We start from the raw sequence: 24,345 nt of genomic DNA on the forward strand, positions 1-24,345 counted from the left end.
ACTTGAAATTGCCTGACATTCTCATGCAAACATGTTTGCTGACGACTTGCCGCTACGGCTATAATGTCAGCGTTGAGGGCTCTTTGAGTCGACACACACATATGCACATACACACAAAAAAGCTGCAAGATATTTGCATGCAAAGTATGGAAGTCCGGTAAGATGCCTGATGAATTTGGATACAATCGGAAGTGAAAGCTAAAAAAAAGCTTGGACTTTAGCAATAATTGTTGCATTTTTCACTCCCTATCTTTTACCAAAATCTTGTGTGTTTTTTTTTTTCCTTCTCCAGCCACTCGAATCACAGCCTGTCAGTCCGGTTTACAGTCTGATTATGGATTCTTAGTGTCTTCCAAATGGATTTGAGAGGGGGTATATCTTCAGCGCATATCACAACCAATCAGTGAATCTGCAAGTAATTACATTGTCACTGGCAGCGTCGGTAGCTTTCATCTAGTTAAGCTTCCCTCAAAAATGATGGAGAATGCTGTTGTCAGTTTAGCCTGGATTTAAAATACCCTACTCTTTATTTGCAGACAATTATTTTAAATGCTAAATCTTATCAAATCCAATAGAAGAGCTTAGGAATAAGAGTTCTGTTCAGAGACTCATACTGCACTCGGCACACAAGGAATACAGTAATAAAACACAAAATATAATAATAATAATAAGGGAGGCATCATTGCATGTCTGATTGGTAGGAGGCCTCAACTGGCCTGGGATCACGTCGGATCCACCAGGAGGAGCTGGATGAATAACTAGGGAAATGGAAGTCCGATAAGCGGACAAAAATTTAATATATGGAATAATAAGAGGGTGGCACAGTGGTCGAGTGGTTAGCACGCAGACCTCGCAGCTAAGAGACCAGGGTTCAATTCCACCATTTCTGTGTGGAGTTTGCATGTTCTCCCCGTGCATGTGTGGGTTTTCTCCGGGTACTCCGGTTTCCTCCCACATTCCAAAAAACATGCTAGGTTAATTGGCGACTCCAAATTGTCCATAGGTATGAATGTGAGTGTGAATGGTTGTTTGTCTATATGTGCCCTGTGATTGGCTGGCCACCAGTCCAGGGTGTACACCGCCTCTCGCCCGAATACAGCTGGGATAGGCTCCAGCAACCCCCGCGACCCTTGTGAGGAAAAGCGGTGGCCTGTTTCTTGTGTCCCTGCAGTGATTTGGTTGCATGTGAATAATATAGGGGTGCTATTTCATGTCTATATGGCTCTATTAATTGTAAAAAAAAAAGTATTTAAAAAAAAATATCCATACATCCATTTCCTATACCGGGTATACTGGAGCCTATCCCAGCTGTCTTCAGACAAGTGGCGGGGTACACCCTGGACTGGTGGCCAGCCAATCTCAGAGCACATATAGACAAACAACCATTCACACTCACATTCATACCTATGGAAAATTTGGAGTTGCTAACCGAAACATTCATTCACTCATTTTCTACCGCTTATCCTCACGAGGGCCACCTGGGGGGGATGCTGGAGCCGATCCTAGCTGACTTTGGGTGGGAGGTGGGGTACACCTTGGACTGTTGGCCAGCCAATCACAGGGCACATATAGACAAACAACCATTCACACTCACATTCATACCTATTTTTGACATTTCGCAGGAGATTATGTGTGACTGCTAGGTCGGTTCTTGAAATGGTCCACATTTTTATCCTACGGTGTTCTTGTGCTGACACATACAGAATAGAAAAACGCTGCTCAGTGGAGGTCATCTTTCACAAAGTCACACTACCAGAGACCACTGTCAAGTACGTTTGAAGCACATGACTATTAAAAAAAAAACAATATTCCCCTGTGCTTAATATTGTAGCAACTCAAATTGTATGCTACGGCTTATTGTGTAGTCAGCGGCTCTAGGTAGGGAGGTAAGGAGACAACATGAATAGAAGAGGAGGTGGCAGAAGTGGGAGCTCTGCAGAGAGATGCTAAGTGCACGGGTCGGGGCAGGCCATGTTTGACTGGGAGCAGAACTAATAGCAAGTCAAGTGATATTCGAGAGGATAAAAAGGAAAGACGGTAAACATCAGACTTGGGCGGGCGATAGAGGGGAAGATGACAACATTGGGCAAATAGAAGAGGAGGCTATGTCAACACTCCCTGATTGACTTCTGGGTGTGTTTGGCATCCTTTGTATAAACTTCCTGTCCCAAGTGAGCCACAGCGTGTTCTTGAAGTACATATACTTTCTATGAGTATGTCTTGGTGGTAAAAGACAGGGTTTAAGTTATGCTAATGGTAATGGTTTTATTTCATTTGAACATGCATCAGATTACAATTGAATGCATCACATAATCAGTTCACAGTTCCACATGTCCAAAAGGAGTAGGAAGAAGCAAAGCTTATTAAATCCTACCCCTCCATCTGGTACTTTTACAATCAGTAACTGTTACATTTGTTCACTTCCTGCTTTCCTAATATAAATTAAGTTTTATTTTTTTTATCCTAATACGTTTTAATTTTAAATTTTAATTTTAATTTTAATTTTAATTTTAATTTTAATTTTAATTTTAATTTTAATTTTAATTTTAATTTTAATTTTAATTTTAATTTTAATTTTAATTTTAATTTTAATTGTAATTGTAATTGTAATTGTAATTTTAATTTTAATTTTAATTTTAATTTTACACATTTTCACATACTGAAGTACAAGTTGTTATATGTGTTCGGTGTTAAATCCAAGTTTAAGTATTTGTGATTTTAGAAATAAGAAATAATGATCTCTGTAGGCGGCATTATGAATTATCCTTACTGACCTTTTTTGCAGTACATTTAGCGAGTGAAGATTGCTTTTTTATAGTTATTACCCCATATTTTCACACAATAAGTAAGATATGATAGATAGATATGGTATGGTTATTCCAGACAGACGGAAAAAGAAACAGTTTATCCTGAAGGAAATCCGTTCCAGACAAGCTTTTTTGGACACTTTTTGGGGCAAACAAACTATTATTACAAACTTTTGTTCAATAACTGAAATTCTGTACCAAAACCGAGGTCTAATTTTCTGTTGAAAACCAAATCATATGAAAACCAGGGCGTTCTTAAACCAAGGTTTGACTGTATATACTCATGAGACCTACTTGTAACTTCCCCAAGCAGTGGATGTTGTTAACCAGCGGCATGGGTCAGGTGCTAGCCTGAAGGTTGCTGGTTCGTTTCTCCGGTTGTGACAGTTGAAGAATCCTTGAAAAATGTAATCATTTAAAAAATTAAAAAAAAATTAAAAATAATTATTGAGTGCGATACTAAATACTTCTACTTACTTCTAATTACAATTTTAGTAAAAAAAAAAAAAAAAAGTGTATATTTTCCGGAGTGTATTTGCATCTTCTCAGGGTTGCACTCGTCCTGTCTGCTTGATAGATATTTCAGACAAACAGCGCACTTAACCACTGTGATGTAACACCAGAACACTTTGTCACGTCTGTATTATGATATAACCACACTGGTAATGTCAACTGTTCCCATTCTAAACGCAGGCCTCAGTGAGCAAGCCAGTGAATGGACGTGTGGGTGTTGTGACTGTTTATTGGGCTGCTGTAGAACCTCGCCGCGTATGTGCGACATCCTGTGTGTCAGCAGAATTAGACACGTCTCCAGTGTAAAGCTCATACTCGACATCGCTGACATTAATACTCCCAGTTATCCTCCCGTGAGCTCCGTGTGATGTCAGTCTATGGTAACCGGAGCAGAACTGAGAATAAAATGATAAAGAGGTTGAGCTCCATGATTACACTGTAAGGCAGCAGCTATAGTCACTGATTGGACTCCAATGAGGTCTTTACTTCCAAGCGAACAGCAGGGATTCATCCCCTTAATTCAGCAATGGCTTGGATGCGTCTTGGAAGTGGGAAGACATTATCACGCTCAATGTTGTGTGAGATAAAATCTTTGTCTTCAAAATAGCATGAAAGGTCTCACAGAAGGGTCTTTTTCTTCATCATTCACTCATCACATGTCAGTTATACACAAAGCGGAACCGAGATAACTGACCCGGACTTCTGATTTAGGACTACTTTGGCTTTGAGCTGCATTGCTGAACGCAAAATATATACGTTAATACCGTTTTCCACTTAGGGCCACATACTAAAAAATTAACTACTTTACCCAGACAGTTAGTAGTATATGGAGATGGTATAAATGTATGTTTCATTGTATTAAGACATTGTCTATACAGTATCTGGCCTACGATTGGCTGGCGACCATTCCAGGGTTTCCAAAGTCAGTTGGAATAGGCTCCAGCATGCCCCTGCTACCCTATTGAGGTTAATTGGTATAGAAAATTGTATGGTAATGGTAATGGTTTTATTTCATTTGAACATGCATCAGATTACAATTGAATGCATCACATAATCAGTTCACAGTTCCACATGTCCAAAAGGAGTAGGAAGAAGCAAAGCTTATTAAATCCTACTCCTCCATCTGGTACTTTTACAATCAGTAACTGTTATATTTGTTCACTTCCTGCCTTTATTTTATTTGGATTTGGATTTGGTTTACTTTACTTTACTTTACTTTACTTTGTTTTACTTTACTTTGTTTTACTTTACTTTAGTTTTACTTTAGTTTTACTTTAGTTTACTTGTTAGTTTACTTTTACTTTACTTGAGTTTTAGTTTACTTTTAGTTTACTTTTACTTTACTTTACTTTACTTTAACACATTCTGAAGTATGAAGTGATATGACAATATCATGACGTAATGGTTACCATTCTATCTTGTTAGTATAAGACCCGACTTACACCAAAACTCTGGCATGGAACCCAATGATTTACCTTGCCCCAAGTGCTGATGGTATTTGTTCACTTCCTGCCTTTATTTTATTTTATTTTATTTTATTTTATTTTATTTTATTTTATTTTATTTTATTTTATTTTATTTTATTTTATTTTATTTTATTTTATTTTATTTTATTTTATTTTATTTTATTTTATTTTATTTTATTTTATTTTATTTTATTTTATTTTATTATTTGAATTTTTATTTGAGTTTAGTTTAGTTTAGTTTGACACATACTGAAATATGAGGTGATATGACCATATAATGACATAACGGGTACCATTATATCTTATTAGTAGAAGACCCAACTACCACCAAAGCTCTCGTATGGAACCCAATGATTTACCTTGCTCAAGTGCTGATGGTAAAATGTATATTTTTTTCTTTTATGCTTTTGAAATCTGAGTCTGTTCCACTGTCGGTGTCAACCAATGAGACTGATCTAAGCATCATAACCGCCTCTTCATTTCACAATTGTATCATCTGACCTAGCGTGCAAAACTGAAATGGACCAATAAGTCATTTTATTTGCAAGCTTCCTACCTGTCTAACACAGAGGACCCGATTGTGTGTGTGCAAAAGAGACCTTCGTGGTAATGAGAATTCATTTTGTGAAACTTAAAGCTGCCTACCTGCTGAAAGAATTAGCATCAGAATCAGCATCAGGCACACGGAGGGCACTGATGTGAATTAAAGCTGTCTGAATTATTAATTTCCACCTGCTGGAATCACATCCTGCCTCCTTGTATCTCTCCTTCACACCATTACCTCCTTCCCTCCTCTGCCTTTTTATCACAGTAAAACCAAACACTCTGACATCTCAAATCAATGTTGAGTGAAACAATGACAGATTCATTTTATTTGTAGCAAGGAGTGGTTAAGATGGTTGTGTCTTCATGCCAGGTAGCCGAAGCAGACATTTTTTTTTTTTAATGTGATTAATATTCATTATTGTGGGCAATCAGTGGGGCTCACATTTATTGTGTTAAGTGCTTCATGATTTATTAATGGTCATGTTTAAGGTTAATGAAACGAAGGGGAAATTGAGAAGGAAACTTCAAATTGTTTTTTTTTTCTCAAAGGCAAAAGTCGAATTATGTGTTCTGTGACCTTGTGCTGTTTATAATGTTTATGTGTACACACACACACACACACACACACACACACACACACACACACACACATATATATATATATATATATACATGTACAGGCAATAACAACAAATCCTGCACTCTATTGTATAGTAACGACTATCGTGCTGCACAACAAACGAATGAAACTGTTCTCTAATGTGACTTGATAGGACAGCTCAAGTCAGAGGGGATGGTGCAGGATCCAAAGTAATTATTCTCTAAAGGTCGAGGCATGCCCAGACCATAAGGGCAAATGCCGCACTCTATTATAAAGTAACGACTATCGTGATGCACAACAAATGAGTGAAACTGTTCTCTAAAGTGACTAGATAGGACAGCTTAAGTCCGAGGGGATGGTGCAGGATCCAAAGTAATTATTCTGTAAAGGTCAAGGCATGCCCGGACCATAAGGGCAAATGCCTCATTCTATTATATATTAACGACTACCGTGATGCACAACAAACGAGTGAAACTGTTCTCTAATGTAACTAGATAAGACAGCTCAAGTCTGAGGGGATGTGCAGGATCCAAAGTAATTATTCTCTAAAGGTCAAGGCATGCCCAGACAATAACAGCAAATCCCGCACTCTATTGTATAGTAACGACTGTCGTTATGCACCACAAACGAGTGAAACGGTTCTCTAATGTGACTTGATAGGACAGCTCAAGTCAGAGTGGATGGTGCAGGACCCAAAGTAATTATTCTGTAAAGGTCAAGGCATGCCCAGACAATAAGGGCAAATGCCGCACTCTATTGTATAGTAACGACTATCGTGATGCACAACAAACGAGTGAAACTGTTCTCTAATGTGACTAGATAAGACAGCTCGAGTCTGAGGGGATGGTGCAGGATCCAAAGTAATTATTCTCTACAGGTCGAGGCATGCCCAGACAATAACAGCAAATGTCGCATTCTGTTGTATAGTAATGACTGTCGTTATGCACCACAAATGAGTGAATGAATTGATGATGAATTATCCTTACTGAGCTTTTTTTGCAGTACATTTAGCGAGTGAAGATTGCTGATTGGTCGTAAATGAGTTTGTAAATTAGAGTTCCCATTTTGACTAAAGACACAGGTCCAGTGTTCAGAAGCTACAAAAACAAAGTCCGGTTCAGTGGTGAGAAACTCCTGGTCCTGGAAACGGTATGCGTATCACACACAGTCATAAACCCAGTTCATATCTCTTTTTAATAGGTAACGTCTGGTCCGATTGTGTAAAAACGCCAGTGAACGCCATCAAGTGTTTTTGGTCCAGTCCGGACAACCTTATTAAATATGTGAAGACATCCTCACGTCCCTGTGGCTTAAGCATTTGTATATACGCCAGGCGGTGCCACGAGTCTCTTATATTCCCACTATAGAAGACCTCAGTCTCGCTTGCTGTCAGCTCAAACGTCTGTTTCTTTCAGCGCGTCTCATCTGTATGCGCGGCGTGTTTTGCTTATCAGTAGTCTGACTCTGTCTATCTGTCAAACTGAAGGAGTCCATTTTCCCCTCGCTGTTTATTGTCCTCTCTCTTTGCACAGTACGCAGCCCACCAATCCTGCACGCATCTGTCCGTCCGTGGGCGTATCTGTTTCTCCATACTGTCTTTCACAGCAGTTGGTCTCCTGCCACATCCCCCCAATCTTGGAATATGGCTGCATATCATTATACCAACACCTTGAAGGAAGATATCTGAATAAACACATGCGTGTGTGTGTGTGTGTGTGCACATGTACCGCCATGTTCCATTTAATCGAGCCTCCCAGTCGACACATTGGACAAATTGATCAGTTGGTTTGCCAGCTGTCCTGGCAGATCTCTCCTTCTGTCTGTTCTCCCTAAAGCTCTCGTTTCCAGTTAACACGTATATATTGGCAATGAAAAGGAGAATCAAGGATGAAAAATGTTTCTTCTAATGATTAGAGGTGTCTTGTTTGTAAACATCATTATTTTTTTTTTTATCCCGTCTCCCCAGTGTTGGAAGGATTTCTTAGGAGATTCTATTAGAATCTATTAGCAGATGGCTGACGGTCCGTTTTGAGTGACGCGACCTTGCGCGGCATTGACTTCCTTCGGCCCTCGCGATGACCCCTCGCTGTGGAAGATGATTGGCAGCTTACAAAACCAGCCTCCTTTGTTACTGTTCCAATACACAATTCTATCATTAGAGAGACATCTCCAAGGTGGGCTGGCGAAACGCGGAGGTTTTTCCACATGAATAGGAGAGATAACTCGGAAATCGCAGCCAACCTCAGCCTGCTTGTTAATTTTTAAACATGATAAGCAGAAAAAGGCATCAACTCCTTAGTGATCTCATAGATCAATACAGAATTCCGTCTTGGTTCGACTGCTGTTGGTTCTTGATGTTCTCGGAGGATGGTGGCAGAACATTGAGGAACAAAGCGTTGTACTCCGGTCCGCTACTCGACAAGGATGTTTGTGTGTTTCTGTCATGTCCCCAGGCTTGGCTTGGCTGTGTCGGTTAGCTGAAAGCGAGATGCTTTTCACCGTCGTGTGATGGCAGACATTAAAAAGTCGATTACAGGGTTCTTATCAAGAAAAGAAATAGAAATTACCAATCTTACACGCGTGTATTCTGCCATGAGCAACAGCGGTGAGACCTGACAGATTCTTCAAATCGATGTGTAATGGCTCGGCTTTTGGGCATGAAAGTGTTTTTTTGTAGTTGTTGTGTAAACGACATGGCTATGTCTTGTGTATTGAATAAAGAACATACGACCTTTCTTTTGCATCTGGCTAGCTATATGACTGTAGTACTTCTTCTTCTTCTTTCTCTTTGGGCTTTTTCCCTTCAGGGGTCGCCACAGCAAATCAATCTCTCCTCCATCCAACCCTGTCTTCTGCAACTACCTTCATGTCCTCCTTCACTACATCCATAAACCTCCTCTTTGGTCTTCCTCTACGCCTCCTACCTGGCAGCATCCTTCTACCAATGTATTCACTATCTCTCCTCTGGACATGTCCCATCCATCTCAGTCTGGCCTCTCTGACTTTATCTCCAAGGCCTCTAATATGTAATGTCCCTATGATCCTATCCATCCTGGTCACTCCCAATGAGAACCTCAACATCCTGTCTCAACCATCTCAGTCTTGTCTCTCTGACTTTATCTCTAAGGCCTCTAATATGTAATGTCCCTATGATCCTATCCATCCTGGTCACTCCCAATGAGAACCTCAACATCCTCATCTCTGACATGTCTCAACCATCTCAGTCCGGCCTCTCTGACTTTATCTCCAAGGCCTCTAATATGTAATGTCCCTATGATCCTATCCATCCTGGTCACTCCCAATGAGAACCTCAACATCCTCATCTCTGACATGTCTCAACCATCTCAGTCTGGTCTCTCTGACTTCATCTCCAAGGCCTCTAATATGTAGTGTCCCTATGATCCTATCCATCCTGGTCACTCCCAATGAGAACCTCAACATCCTGTCTCAACCATCTCAGTCTTGTCTCTCTGACTTTATCTCCAAGGCCTCTAATATGTAATGTCCCTATGATCCTATCCATCCCGGTCACTCCCAATGAGAACCTCAACATCCTCATCTCTGACATGTCTCAACCATCTCAGTATGGCCTCTCTGACTTTATCTCCAAGGCCTCTAACATGTAATGTCCCTCTGATGTACCCGTTCCTGATCCTATCTATCCTGGTCACTCTCAATTAGAACTTCAGCATCCTCATCTCTACTACCTCCAGTTCTGCTTCCTGTCTTTTCCTCAGTGGCAATGTCTCTAGACCAAACAACGTAGCTGGTCTTACCACAGTTTTGTATACCTTTCATTTAATTTCAGCTGAATTTTAGCTGTAATTTTAGCTCTTCTATCACACATCACACCTGACACTTTTCTCCAACTGTGACATCCTGCCTGGACACGCTTCTTCACCTCCTTCTGTATCTCTTCTCCCTGTAACCTCACTCTTCCTCTCATTCACACACATACTATACTCGCTCTTGCTGTGGAGTATATACACTATATACTATGTATATATACTATATATGAATATAGCACAAAGCTATTTATTCTCGTTAGTAAACAAAAAAAGGAACTATGTTGATATCTTCTATTCACGTATCCTCTTACTGTCTTACGTCTCCTCTATGTTGCTAATACATCAGCTGGTGCGACGCTGTCGTCATAGCTTGTCTTGCTTTCATTGCACACCGCTCCTTTTTTAACCTTCAATGCACTTGAGCTCTTTTTTACAGTGTTGCCTTAGTCATCCATTAAACAATGCTGCCACGGCGGGAAAGTAAAACAGGAGGTTTTTATTTTCTTGCTCCAGGATACCTCAGCACGGCTTTAAGCTGCATCCGGAGTCAAACTGTCAAATTTCCAATTGTTTGATAGCAAATGTGCCGCTGGAGTCATGCTCCAGAAGCCGTTGAGTAGCAGTCGGTGACTAGTTTTGATGGTACAAGCAGGATTTGTGTTGATCCCATAAGCCCACCATAATATTTTACTGCTCATAAGAGTTCATAGCCTGCAGGATAGCTTTGGACAGGTGCTATTTAATGTACACAGCATGCAGTCTGTGGTCTTTTGTGGAGGAAGTTAGATTTAGGGAAGTGAAAGACTGTAACCGCTGTGACAATTATTCAGTGAAAGGTAAACAGTTGCTCTTTTTATGGCCATATATTCATTTTTTTTGGCACAAAAGGCAAAACGAGGTAATGATGCAACTCTCCACTTATGGATTTCACTTCAGAGCTTAAGCTTAGCAGAGTCATTTCAATGAAAGAATCACACATGAAAAGCAGGAGGAGTGTAGCGTGCAGAAGGTTACGCATTGTAAGAAAATTTGTGGGCACAAATTTGTTTTTTTCTTCTTCATGAGTAAGGACCTCAAACAATGCACAACGATGAGCCAATTCAAGAAACAATACAAGCAGTTGATGTTTGCTAAATACAAGGATGAAGAGTCTTGAACCAGTCATGATGTGCTATATATATCACCATATTGACACTTACCATGGTACACATAATGTACTTCAAGGTACAAGGTACATTATTAAAAAAAAAAAACCTAAACTGTATTATGGGAAGCAGGAAGTGAACAAATGAAACTGATTGTAAAAGTACCAGATGGAGGGGTAGGATTTAATAAGCTTTGCTTCTTCCTACTCCTTTTGGACATGTGGAACTGGGAACTGATTATGTGATGAATTCAATTGTAATCTGATGCATGTTCAAATGAAATTAAACCATTACCATTACCAATTAACCTAGCATGTTTTTGGAATGTGGGAGGAAACCGGAATACAAATAAAAATAAATTTAAAAAAGTAGTAGTAAAAAAAAAAATATATATATATATATATATATATATATATATATATATATATATATATATTTAAAAAAAATAAAACAAAAAAACAAAAAAAAACACAGACCAAAAAAAAACAACTTAAACTATATTAGGAAAACAGGAAGTGAACAAATGTAACAGTTATTGATTGTAAAAGTACCAGATGGAGGGGTAGGATTTAATAAGCTTTGCTTCTTCCTACTCCTTTTGGACATGTGGAACTGTGAACTGATTATGTGATGCATTCAATTGTAATCTGATGTAATCTGATGCATGTTCAAATGAAATAAAACCATTAAACCATTGTCCAAAAAATATGGTAATCTATTTCATCTCCACATGTTGACAGCCTGAACATCATATTATATATTCAAACCACTCCAAGGCCGGAAGGTAACCCACGGAAAAGGAAGCCTGTGGGAGGTAATGTGTTTCCGACAGGAGATGGTGAAACGTGAAAAGAGACCGAATGCAAAGAAGAAAATCTGCTAAAGCATGCCAACTGTTTATAATGGAGTCTCAGAACAGAGATCAGAGTATTGAGCAGTAGCTGCCATCCTGATTTCACACCCATTATCACCTGCTCCGCTGGCGTCGCAACAAGAAAATGAAACCGCATGGCGAGGGAGTGGAAAATACACTATGTACTTTTTTATTCTGTGTGTTTATGTGATCCATGTTGTCACACGTGCATTGAGCTTCATTAAGCTTCTGTTGCTTGCACGTAAGGTCACAAGTGCTTATCACCCCCCCTCCTTCCCTGTCCATATTTTCAGCTTTTATAGTCGCTCCGTCAAGTGTAACAGTCAGCACTTGAGAATGTTTTGAGGATACTTGAAACGTCTCACTATTGAAAACAACACCCCCCCCCAAAAAAAATGGAGTTTTTAAACTGTAGGCTATCACATGCGTCTGTTCTATTTATTTTATTTTGGAATTTTCTGAGCCGATTCCATCCTTTCTCCAGCCTTTGATGCCATTTTGGAAAACCGCTGATCACTCTTGATGTGAGAGTTGTTTCTGTCAGATGGATTTAGGCCGTATTTTCTTTCTGTGGATGCACTCTTTTTAGTCGTATTTTTCTCTCTCAATAAATAAAGGGAATAAGCAAAAGTAACACTGTATGTGGGAAAAGTTATTTTACATATTATATATGTACAGGAATGGATAGTGGGTTGGAGTTACACTATAGACAGATACCCAGGGGATCCTTTAATAATCTTTATTACAGTATGTGTGTGTGTGGTTTATTTGTTCATAGAACTCGCACATAAGGATGAATAAGTTCTGTCTACTTTTTTCCTCCTAATAACCAATTGTGTGTGCTACTATGATGCGTTCAAGCTCACTGAGCATTTCCGTACTACACAATTTTGGTGTACATTGTCTATGTTAACCGAAAAACATGCTACACTCACCGAGGTTCCACTATAGAACTATAAACAACCCCTTCAGTACCGGCCATTTTGGGCAATTTTGACAGATTTTTCAAGGTGCGTAGAATATTGTTTTCTGCGGGTATATAAATATGGAACCGATCAAAAGATAGATTAGACTCTCATCTTTCATCAGAAAAAAAATTTTGTTTTTAAGTTTTTTTGTTCTTTAGTAATCAGCAGTAGAACATAGGTAAGTTTTAGGAAAATATCAGTTCCTGAATAAAAACAGTAAAAAGGTTTTTGTGAAAAGATACATTTTAAGCATAACTTTCACTTTGAATTAATTTAGTTTTGCTTTTTGCAATTTTAGGCAGTTTTGACCGATCCCTCAAGGCGTGCAGAATATTGTTTTCTGCGGCTATATAAATAAGGAACCGATCAAAAGATAGATTAGACTCTCATCATTCATCAGAAAAAAATAGTTTGTGATTAAGTTTTTTTGTTCTTTAGTAATCAGCAGTAGAACATGGGTAAGTTTCAGGAAAATATCAGTTCCTGAATAAAAACGGTCAAAAGGTTTTTTGTGAAAAGATACATTTCAAGCATAGCTTTCACTTTGAATTAATTTTGTTTTGCTTTTCGGACAGCTGAAATATGTAAACAACTATACCAGGGGTCAGCAACCCACGGCTCCAGAGCTGCATGTGGCTCTTCAGCCTCTTATGTTGTGGATCCCTTCGCAGTGTTCAAGTATTTTTTTAATACCCAAATAAGGAAAATACGCATCTTTGTAATGAGTTTTGATAAGTCTGACTTTCTGTGAGACCCTATACTAGCAAGAGAAATTGATCAACTCCGTTTATACTCCTCTGAACTACTTTGATACCCCAAAATTCCCTTCAAATTCCCTAAAAGTTACATATATTAGTCTGTAGTTGGGTCATCACCTCTTTTTGCCTCTCCCTCAAAAAAACGTATTAGTACATCTTTGTCATTGGGTTCATAAAAACATGTACATATGTCTTTTGGCATCTGTGTAAACGTCTCAGTTTAAACCATGTTTTCCGTGTGTGTGCTTCTTGCAGCGTGTCCCCCTGGATCATACAAGATGTCCTCCAGGCAGCAGGAGTGCTTCCCCTGCCCTGCAAACAGCGTTGCCGAGGAGGAGGGTTCAGTCGTGTGCGTGTGCGAAGAGGACCACTTCAGGACGCCCCTCGATTCGCCTTCCTCACCGTGCACACGTAATGAGATTTTATTGTATACGCAAGTCATGTTTATCACCTGGTTGTTCTACAGTGGTATGAAAAAGTAGCTGTATGGTGTACATCAGACCATGCTTCTCATCAAGACAATTTTTACCAGGTGTGTGTTTTTTTTTCGTGGGCGGGGCAGCTTTAAGACACTCATCAGTGATTGGACACACACCTGACTTAAATTCATTCATTCATTCATTTTCTGAGGCGGGGTACACCCTGGACTGGTCGCCAGCCAATCACAGGGCACAGAGTATAGACAAACAACCATTCACACTCACATTCATACCTATGGACAATTTGGAGTCGCTAATTAACCTAGCATGTTTTTTGGAATGTGGGAGGAAACCGGAGTACCCGGAGAAAACCCATGCATGCACGGTGGAGAACATGCAAACTCCACACAGAGATGGCCGAGGGTGGAATTGAACCCTGGTCTCCTAGCTGTGAGGTCTGTGTGCTAACCACTCGACCCCCTGACTTAAATTGTTGCTCTTTAAGTCTCTTTAGGCAAATGGTTCAGTTATTTATTCCTCCCGCTTCTGTCATTGTTTGCATGCTATCCTCATTAAAATATGAAAACCTACAAATGTTCGGGCGGTTTTAGTTAAAGCAAACACTGTTTGATGGTGATTTTAATGCAGAAATGTGAGAAATTCCAAAAGGTTCAGATACTTTTTCATACCACTCTATCTATTTTTCCCCGCTTTATGTTTAGGGATCACTACACATGTATTTTACCTGCAGCCTTTTATCCATCACCTGTCGATCTGACCTGCATCCTCCTACCCGGCTACCCTTTTTTCAACATCTATCCTCATCCTCCAGTCTGCGCCTCCTCCGCATCCCCTCATTTCACATCTCATCTGTATTTCTCCACCCCAACCTTCACCCATCCTTCACCTTTTGTACCTCTTCTGCTATTGAATTTCATAGAAAAATTGCAGAGCACAATAGCGAGATAAAAACAGGATGCGGAGAGTCTCTTTTTTATGAATAAGATGCGAGATATGTGACCCATGCAAACGTCTTGTTTGCTTATTAAAACAATTTTTTTTTTCATTTTGTGCAGACTTAGCTGCACAATGATATCAAGGATGTGATATCAGATAAACCCAGCCCTCATTTGATACGATTTAGCACTTAATACCCCCCCTGGGTGGGGATATAATATTACATTCCGTGTTTCAGGGTCTTACTTCCAAGTAACTGTAACCTTCCTTAACCTGTGCCTTCACCCTGAAAGCCCTACTAATATTATCCTCATAGTATATCTCCATCCACCGGAACCGTTTTTTTTTTTTTTTTTTTCCAACAATTAACCTTTTATCCACTTGTATCGCTCATCTCTTTTAACATTAGATTCACATTATATATGGGAAAAGTCCATTAAGTCATTTTCGCCATCTTTATCCATAACCTTCCAGATCTCCTCCACGTCCAACGACTCTTAAACCAATTGAAATCCATTTGCTGTTATAACCATTACACAGTATAGCTTCTCAATGGACCACCTGAATGCATCGCGACTCCCAGAAGGAGAACTATAATGTTTTCTTCCCCTCATTGAACATTTGTCGAATAATGAGCTAAATGTCAGTAAAAGCAACCTTTTTAGCAAGCAGGTATTTTTCTGCCGTTAAAGACACGTCAGACTTTTAGGATACAGTAATCCCTCGCTACTTTGGATTTTGGCCTAAATTTAGCATTTTAATGCCATAAGAATGCCTAAATAAACTAAAATGCAAATATGATATGATAATAAGATTTGTAGTATTCTATACTGGTCATGTTACTGTAATTTTAACTGAGACACACAAGCACCAGATTTGAATACTGTTGGAATTCTCAACAGGCATGATAATTCCTTACGCAGGCTACCGTTGCGACCTTAACACAAACCTAGCTAATACGCTGAACCCTGAATGTCACTTCCTGTCCACTTCCTCGCTCGGCTCCCTTAGCACCAGTACACATTTACAGGAACACATGTTGGCAAATAATGCAACACGAACCACCTCTGCAGTTGTAGGAAAAGGATTATTTAATACAGCACTTATATAGACCCCATGAACAATCGCAACGGCGTGGATTCCCAGAATCCAGGCCTTCTGACTTGTTAGCAGAACATCTTGGAATCCAAACATGTCCAAACGTATCTTCTTTTACAACCACATCACGTTGGCCGAAGTTCCATTAGAATATGAAAAGTCATATTCAGTGTACAATATATATATTCCCCCCTTTTGGGGGTCCCAAACCCCCAAAACAACGAAATAAAAATAAATAAATAAAATTCACATACTAAGTCCAAAGCACAAGTCTTATGTATATCATAAATATCTTATTTTGCCAAATTATGTTGACTATATCAGGAAATATGAGTGTAATGATGACTGTAGGGGTGCTATTTCAAGTCAAGAGGCTCTAAAAAAAATTGTAAATGTATTTTGAAGGTTGTAAACAGGTGAAAATTAAAAAATTTTGTCAGATTTTATAAAATCCAATTTTAATAAAAGTTGCATTGATAATTCATATCAATAATTGATATGATTGACATGATTGGTAATGATCGAAAGAGGCTCAAGAGGCTCTAAAAATTTTTTTTATGTATTTTGAAGGTTGCAAACAGGTGAAAATGTGAAAATATTCCATATGTAAATAAGAAATTCACTTATCTGGAATCAATTAACAAGTGATTATTGTATTTTTAATTTTTGTCATATTTTAGAAAATCCAATTTTAATCAAAGTTGCATTGATAATTCATATCTATAATTGATATGATTGACAAGATTGGTGATGATCAAAAGTCAAGAGGCTCTAAAATTTTTTTAATGTATTTTGAAGGTTGTAAACAGGTGAAAATATTCCATGTGTAAATAAGAAATGTACTTATTTGGAATCAATTAACAGGGGATTATTGTAATTTTTAATTTTTGTCATATTTTAGAAATCCTTTAGAAATCCTTTTTATCAAAATTCGATTGAAAATTTATATCAATAATTGATCAAGATTGATGATGATCAATAACGGGTCATTAATAACGATTGATAAATTATCAGTGATGTGGTCATGGGAGGTAAAATATATATATTTGGATAGATTTGTGTATTAATATTTATATTATATTAATATGTATTAATAATTACATATCCCAGTGTATTGGGCTAAAATATCACCCTCTCTCAACCCAGCAACCCAGATTTTTCTTTCCTTTTTAAGGCACCATTGTATTCAACAATTGTCATTCTATTGTAATTGAATGTGCCTCTAATATTATCTGATATTTAATAAGTTTTAAAGTATATGCAGGTTTAGAATTTGCATGTAAGAGAATTATAATAACAATGGTGTTATACGTCTTGGCTGAGAGTTGAACGTTGAATCCCATACAGCGACTGTAAAAATTCCAAGTGTGAAATGAGAATAATAGAATCCCCTTAACTGATCACCACTCACAGCTCCTGTTTGTCTCTTCTCATTTCCTCTTTTGGCTCTTCTTTCATCCGTTTTGTACGTGCACACAAACGCAAGGCTATTCTTCATCCTTCTGTCAAACTCAAATCGCATCCCTCTGTCCTCAAGCAACAAGCACACACGACACGCTACAATCTCAGCCCCACTGTCTGCACATTATCATTTCATCCCTCATCTCCTGCCTGTTTTTTTTTTTTCCTCTTTCTCCAACACATCGTGCATACCAAATACCAGGATTCTCCAATAAAGATGCATTACCCGGGCCAACAGGACAAAGACCATACAGGGTAGCCTTATTGATTTCTGCATAGAGAACAGCTTAGTAATTAGATGGCAAAAAATAATGGGCTGTATATCTTGGAAGTACTCGGGGTACTAAAACCACGGGGGTCATTAGGTCTGTGTGTACGTATTATGTACGTACGCTTTCACAGTCGCACGAGTGTGTGGTCATACGAGCTTTTTATGGTGTGGTTTAATTACAATATTGATTGCTGAGCTCTGCGATCCGCGTGCGATAACGTTTATAGCTGCCTAATGACCACATTAATTACACAATTGATTCGGTAATTATGATCATTCCCAGATTTGGCTAATCCACTGCATGGATGAATGGAGAAAGCCAGTAAAAAGGGAAGCGGTGCTTTTTTTTTTTTTTGGTATATTTACTTGTCGTGGTGGTGAGTTTATGTTTACATTGAGAGAAATTTTCATAATCAGGATGATTACAGTATTTTGCAATGTTTGGCTCAGATATAAACATTATAACTTTTGACACAACCCAAATGGTGCAGTAGAGTTCTTATATGGTGGACGTACATTCAATTGTCAATGGAATTGGTACCCTGATTTCCACCCATATCCCAAAAATATGCATGTTATGCTAACTGGAGGCATGGAATCAGGTGTGTCCAAAATACAAAAAGACCATTTAAATATACTATTTTCATAGGTGTCCATGTTAACATCAACTGTAAATACAAATACCATGCGAAATCCAATGGTGATGGACTCTAATGACAATAGTTGGTTGGTTGTTGGTCCTTTAAGACAGACTTTTTCAACCTTTTTTGAGGCATGGCATGTTTTTTTATATTGGAAAAATCTTGCAGCACATTAGAGGTCTGCTGTATGTAAGAAATGAAAACTGGACAAAAAAAAAAACCCTAAAACTGCCAAAAACACACTTGATCACACAAAGATCCGCTATATCAGTGTTTGTCAACCTTTTTTGAGCCATGGCACATTGTTGTGTCACAACGTTAGAGGTCTGCTGTTTTTAAGAACCAAAAATTGGACCAAAAAAAAAACGCTAAAACTACCAAAAAACACACTTCAAAGATCCTCTATATCGTATTTTTCAACCTTTTTTCAGCCACAGCATGTTTTTTTACATTGGAAAAAATTTGCAGCACAATGTTAAAGGTCTGCTGTTTTTAAGTAACAAAAACTGGACGAAAAAAACCCTAAAACTGCCTTCAAAGATCCTCTATATCAGTGTTTTTCAACCTTTTTTGAGCCACGGCACATTTTTGCATCACAACGTTAGAGGTCTGCTGTTTTTAAGAAACAAAAACTGGACAACCCCCCCCCCCCCCCCAAAACTGCCAAAAACACATATCAAAGATTGTCTATATCAGTGTTTTTCAATCTTTTTTGAGCCACGGCATATTTTTGTGTCACAACGTTAGAGGTCTGCTGTTTTTAAAACTACTACCAAAAACACACTTCAAAGATCCTCTATATCGTGTTTTTCAACCTTTTTCAGCCATGGCATGTTTTTTACATGGAAAAAATCTTGCGGCACAAAATTAGAGGTCTGCTGTTTTTAAGAACCGAAAACTGCACCAAAAAAACCCTAAAACTGCCAAAAACACACTTCAAAGATCCTCTCTATTCGTGTTTTTCAACCTTTTTTCAACCATGCCACATTTTTTAAATGGGAAAAAATTTGCGGCACAATGTTAGAAGTCTGCTGTTTTTAAGAACCGAAAACTGGACAAAAAAACCCTAAAACTACCAAAAAAAAAAACACTTCAAAGATCCTGAATAGGTGATGCATAACTTGTAGCTTGGAGAAATCCATCAGTGCAGCCTGTCGATGGATTTAAATGGTAAATGACTAAAAGCCACGCCCAGAAGTCAAGGCTTTGTGTTTGAATTTGCCTTACTTTTGCAGCAGACTATTCTTTGAATGCAGGCTTTAATAGGATTACCAACATTAAAAGAATGTTTGGGACAGATGGGGAGTGTAGAACAGGGGCAGTAGATTGGCGAGAGATGAGTGGGGAAAGAGGATTTGAAGTTGAGAGTAGAGACAAGAAGAAACTTGACGAGTTTAAAAAAAAAAAAAAAAGTGTGCAAGGCCAAGCAAACATGAATAAAGTCCCAGCTGGGTTGACATCAAAAGCATGTGAGTTCACACTAAATGCTCCTGCGGTCTTATGTAATTCTCTTCGCCATGTGAGTCGGCGATTGGGGGGGAACAGCTGTGGTGGTTGACGTGTTTGCTCACGCACGTGGTAGAACACCTTTACTTATTCATTGCGCTGGACACACACACACACACTCTGACATATAAAATTCATGGGCTTTAATGGACTTTAGCTCTATTGAGCTCTCTGTCTGCAAGGACTAGGAGAAAAGACACAGGTCAGTCAGGACGCCGCAGGGATTAGATACATCAGTCATTGTCGTTTTATACACTCTGGCTTTGAAATGACCAAAAGACTGAAAGATAATGACTTTCTACTACTGATGGGTCCACGTTTTCAATTGATATGATATTCATTTAGAGGCATATCCTTCCGTAGCGCCCGTTTTTAGGTGATTTTGACTGATGTTTCAAGGCACACAGAATATTGTGTTCTCTGGCTATATAAACATTTAGCACAGACAATCTTGTTTCTACCTTTTCTGTTCTTTAGTAATCAGCAGTAAAAGTTTCAGGAAAATATCAGCTCCCAACTAAAGTATTTTTTGCCTTTGTGACATCTCAAATATCCAAACATACAACTATTTTTTGTAAACTGTACTGTATTTCTTACAGTATTGTAAGAATTGTAAGAATTTACTGTATTGTATAAAAATATATACAAATTACCCTATTGACTCAGTATAAGATGGTCTAGTACAGTAAACCTCGGATATATCGGACTCGGATATATCGGAAATTCGCTCACAACGGACAGATAAAAAAGAACCCATTTTTCTGTAATGCGTTTCCAATAAAAATTCATTGCATATATTGGATTTTTCATAACGGATTTCGCCTATTTCGGACAAAATCTCCAGTCCCGTTCCAATGCATTTCCATTAAATTTCCCTCGCATATATCGGATGGCCGCATCGTGGCACTCCGATTCGCCGAATCGTGACAGGCCGCTATACGACGTAATTTGCAGCGTTTGCAGCGTTGCCTGCGCGTCCAGGTACATTGGAAACATAGTCAAGGAAGTGCCTTTTTATAACGGATAAAATCCGATTTACGCATATACCGGATATAAATCCGATATATGCGTAAAACGGACATTTTCCGGTATACGCTTATAACAGATTTCGCTTATATCGGACAAAACCAGTGGGAACAATTGAATCCGATATATCCGAGGTTTACTGTATTAAGTCTTAAATGGCATCTATTATGCTTTTCTTACCTATAAACGTAGTACGAATGTAGTATCCTGCTGTTAAACGATGCCAAAGTTTCAGATAATGAGATTTCGCAAATTTGAAAGTGAATCCTGAAAAAAAATTGGGATGGCTCAAAACGCTCGGTTTCAAAAGGCGTGGTAAAATTGAACCTTTGTGATGTCACAGAAGGGCGGACGTCCCTATATGGTTATACAACATAAACAAAATCACATACATCAAAATAACATTTTATTTTCAAATATAACACCATTAATTAGTGTGTTTGTGCACATGTGCATGTGTTAACATTTCCCTACAATGCTTAACCTTCTGCACGCTACACTCCTCCACGCTCTCTGACTTCCTCCTTCCCTGCTGAGCTCTTAACAAATGCACTTCTGCCCCCTTGTGGTTGTTTTTAGGGCTTAAAAGTGCTCTAAATACCGTTTTTTTAATGTTTCTTAGGTCCTCCCTCACCGCCCCGGGACTTAGTCTACACCTTGAAGCAATCCACTCTCATCTTGGAATGGAGCGCACCATCCGATACAGGAGGCAGAGTGGATCTAACCTACAGCGTGGGCTGCCGGCGGTGCGCTAGCTGGCGGTGTGAGCCCTGCGGGGCGAGCATTGGCTTTGTACCTCAGCAGGTGGGCCTGACGGAGAGAACTGTGACGGTGGTCAATCTCCTTCCCAATACCAACTACACGTTCACCGTGGAGGCTCTGAATGGAGTGTCTGAGCTTCTGCCCAGCAAGAGGTTCTACACCCAGGTCAACGTGTCCACAAGCTTGCCTGGTGAGTCATGGTTTTGATATAAAAACACATACATTTTAAATTATGGTTAAATTATACAGAATATACAACACAAATTTTGTATAAGTGGCCTAGTGGTTAGCATGTTGTCCACACTGTCATAAGACGTGGGTTCAATATCGTCGGACATCTTCTTGTGGGTGCGTGGGTTTAATCCGGGTACCCCGGTTTCATCCCACATTCCATAAACATGCTAGGTTAATTGGTGACTCCAAATTGTCCATAGGTATGAATGTGAGTGTGAATGGTTGTTTGTCTATATATGCCCTGTAATTGGCTGTGCTGATGCCAAAGTTTCAGATAATGAGATTTTGTGAATTTGGAAGTGAATCCTGAAAACATTTTGGGATGGCTCAAAACGCTTGGTTTCAGAAGGCGTGGTAAAACTGACCCTTTGTGATGTCACAGAGGGGCGGACGTCCTTATACAGTTCATGGTTAGGAAGCACTTTGGGTGTGTGACCAATCACACACATAAATTAAGCACAAATCCAAGGAAATCCAGCTGGAATAGGTGCAGATTCTGGAAGATCAAGAAAGCCGTGTGCGGATTATTGTGTGTAACTGCTCTATAGGATACCACAACTCAATACAAAGGGCTGATTTGTGTTGGTTTTTTTTAATGAATTGGAAATTACAACAGGAAATGCACTTCCGAGTGGAAGGACACCAGTTATTCAGAATTGATTGACATGACGGAGGCAGTCAATGTGATGTTCTTTTGACTCAGCTTTCTCTGCCTTATACAAAACGGCATCTCACACACAAACAACTGTGGTGATTATATAAGAAATATCCTTCAGCAGGCTTTTACAAAGTTAACCTCCGAAGAAGGTAGCCTATAAAGATGCTTTATATGTTTTTGTATGTGTGGTAAAGACCCAGAATGGCGAACACAAAGCTGGCCTGTGAGCAATGAAAATGAGCAGTTTGAAAGGGGAATGGTCAACTTTCATCCTCCCACACAACTGTGAAGAGCCTCTTTGCCGCTTTGATTCTTGACTCGCTCCTGTTTTTAAGATGCCTCTTCACAGGCATGAAGCGATACAAACATTGATAGAATGCTAAATAATTGGACTATTTTATGAGAAGCATACCTAAAATCCAGCGGCTTGAAAATGGTCCAGCATTGACCCCGCCAAGATTTGGTGGTAGCATTAACTCTTTGTAGGGGTAATTGGATAGATACTGACTACAGTACAACCTCTTGTCCTGTAGGAACTCATGAAGTCGAACTAAAATACAGTGGAACCTTGGTTAGTGTCACTAATCTGGTCCTAAACCAAAACCAACTGAACTGAACCCAATGAATCCATTCCATTCGTTCATTAATTTTACCGCTTACCTCACGAGGGTCGCGGGGGGTGCTGGAGCCTATTCCAGCTGTCTTCGGGCGAGAGGCGGGGTACACCCTGGACTGGTCGCCAGCCAATCACAGGGCACATATAGACAAACAACCATTCACACTCACATTCATACCTATGGACAATTTGGAGTCGCCAATTAACCTAGCATGTTTTTGGAATGTAAGAGGAAACCGGAGTACCCGGAGAAAACCCACGCATGCACGGGGAGAACATGCAAACTCCACACAGAGATGGCCAAATGTGGAATTGAACTCTGGTCTCCTAGCTGTGAGGTCTGTGCGCTAACCACTCGACCGCGATGCCACCCGAATCCATTCCAGAAAGACAAAAATTAATTCAGAAAATCAGAAGAAGAAAAGCAGAGTCTTGTGGCATAACTGTATTATTTAGCAAATAACTACTAAGAGTCAACTGCTGATGACATCATAGACTGGAGACAGAGCTGACTTCCGGTTCTTGTTTGCTTGATAGGCTGCTGTCAAGGACATTTAGTGATTAAAAATAGTTTGACTCATGGAAGCCATATTGCATGTTTACCAGAAAATGTATGCAAACCGAGGCAACATTTTGACGTTACCACATTACAGCTGCACGGTGAGAGACCAGGGTTCAATTCCACCCTCCGCCATCTCTGTGTGGAGTTTGCATGTTCTCCCCGTGCATGCGTGCATTTTCTCCGGGTACTCCGGTTTCCTCCCACATTCCAAAAACATGCTAGGTTAATTGGCGACTCCAAATTGTCCATAGGTATGAATGTGAGTGTGAATGGTTGTTTGTCTATATGTGCCCTGTGATTGGCTGAGGATAAGCATTAGAAAATGAATGAATGAACATTACAGCTCTATTTCGCCCAAAGTAATGATTTCTCTTGATGTTCTACATGTCTACAAAAGGAAAAAAATATTTTCCGAAGATTTTCCATTGCCCTTGTTCATCTAACCCTAGGTTCCTAATCCGAACGTGAGAGATGTTTTCAGCTCCGTAAAGGGATTTATCCGGTCAAAACCCCAAAGATCCACAGTTAAGGACGGCCCACTCCGGAAAGGACAAACCATTGATGATTGTTGTTCCTCCAGCTATGATTCTGTCACCCTTTCTCTCTTTTCACTCCACTTCCTGTCTGTTGGACTTGTCAGCACTTGCCATGGTGGTGATTTGTGGATA

General features: G+C 39.3%; 1 protein-coding gene across 3 annotated transcripts in view; it reads left to right on the forward strand.

The window, feature by feature from the left end:
- The window catches only part of LOC131101547 (ephrin type-A receptor 7-like), a 206,481-nt gene that overhangs the window by 118,115 nt on the left and 64,021 nt on the right, over nt 1–24,345 (forward strand). For all 3 annotated transcript variants that reach the window (XM_058046809.1, XM_058046810.1, XM_058046811.1), the window contains exons 4-5: nt 13,722–13,877; nt 21,468–21,797. In XM_058046809.1, the coding sequence (XP_057902792.1) occupies nt 13,722–13,877; nt 21,468–21,797 (486 nt within the window). The remainder of the gene's footprint in view (nt 1–13,721; nt 13,878–21,467; nt 21,798–24,345) is intronic.

Source organism: Doryrhamphus excisus, chromosome 14 (assembly GCF_030265055.1).
Source record: "Doryrhamphus excisus isolate RoL2022-K1 chromosome 14, RoL_Dexc_1.0, whole genome shotgun sequence".
Taxonomy (NCBI): domain Eukaryota; kingdom Metazoa; phylum Chordata; class Actinopteri; order Syngnathiformes; family Syngnathidae; genus Doryrhamphus; species Doryrhamphus excisus.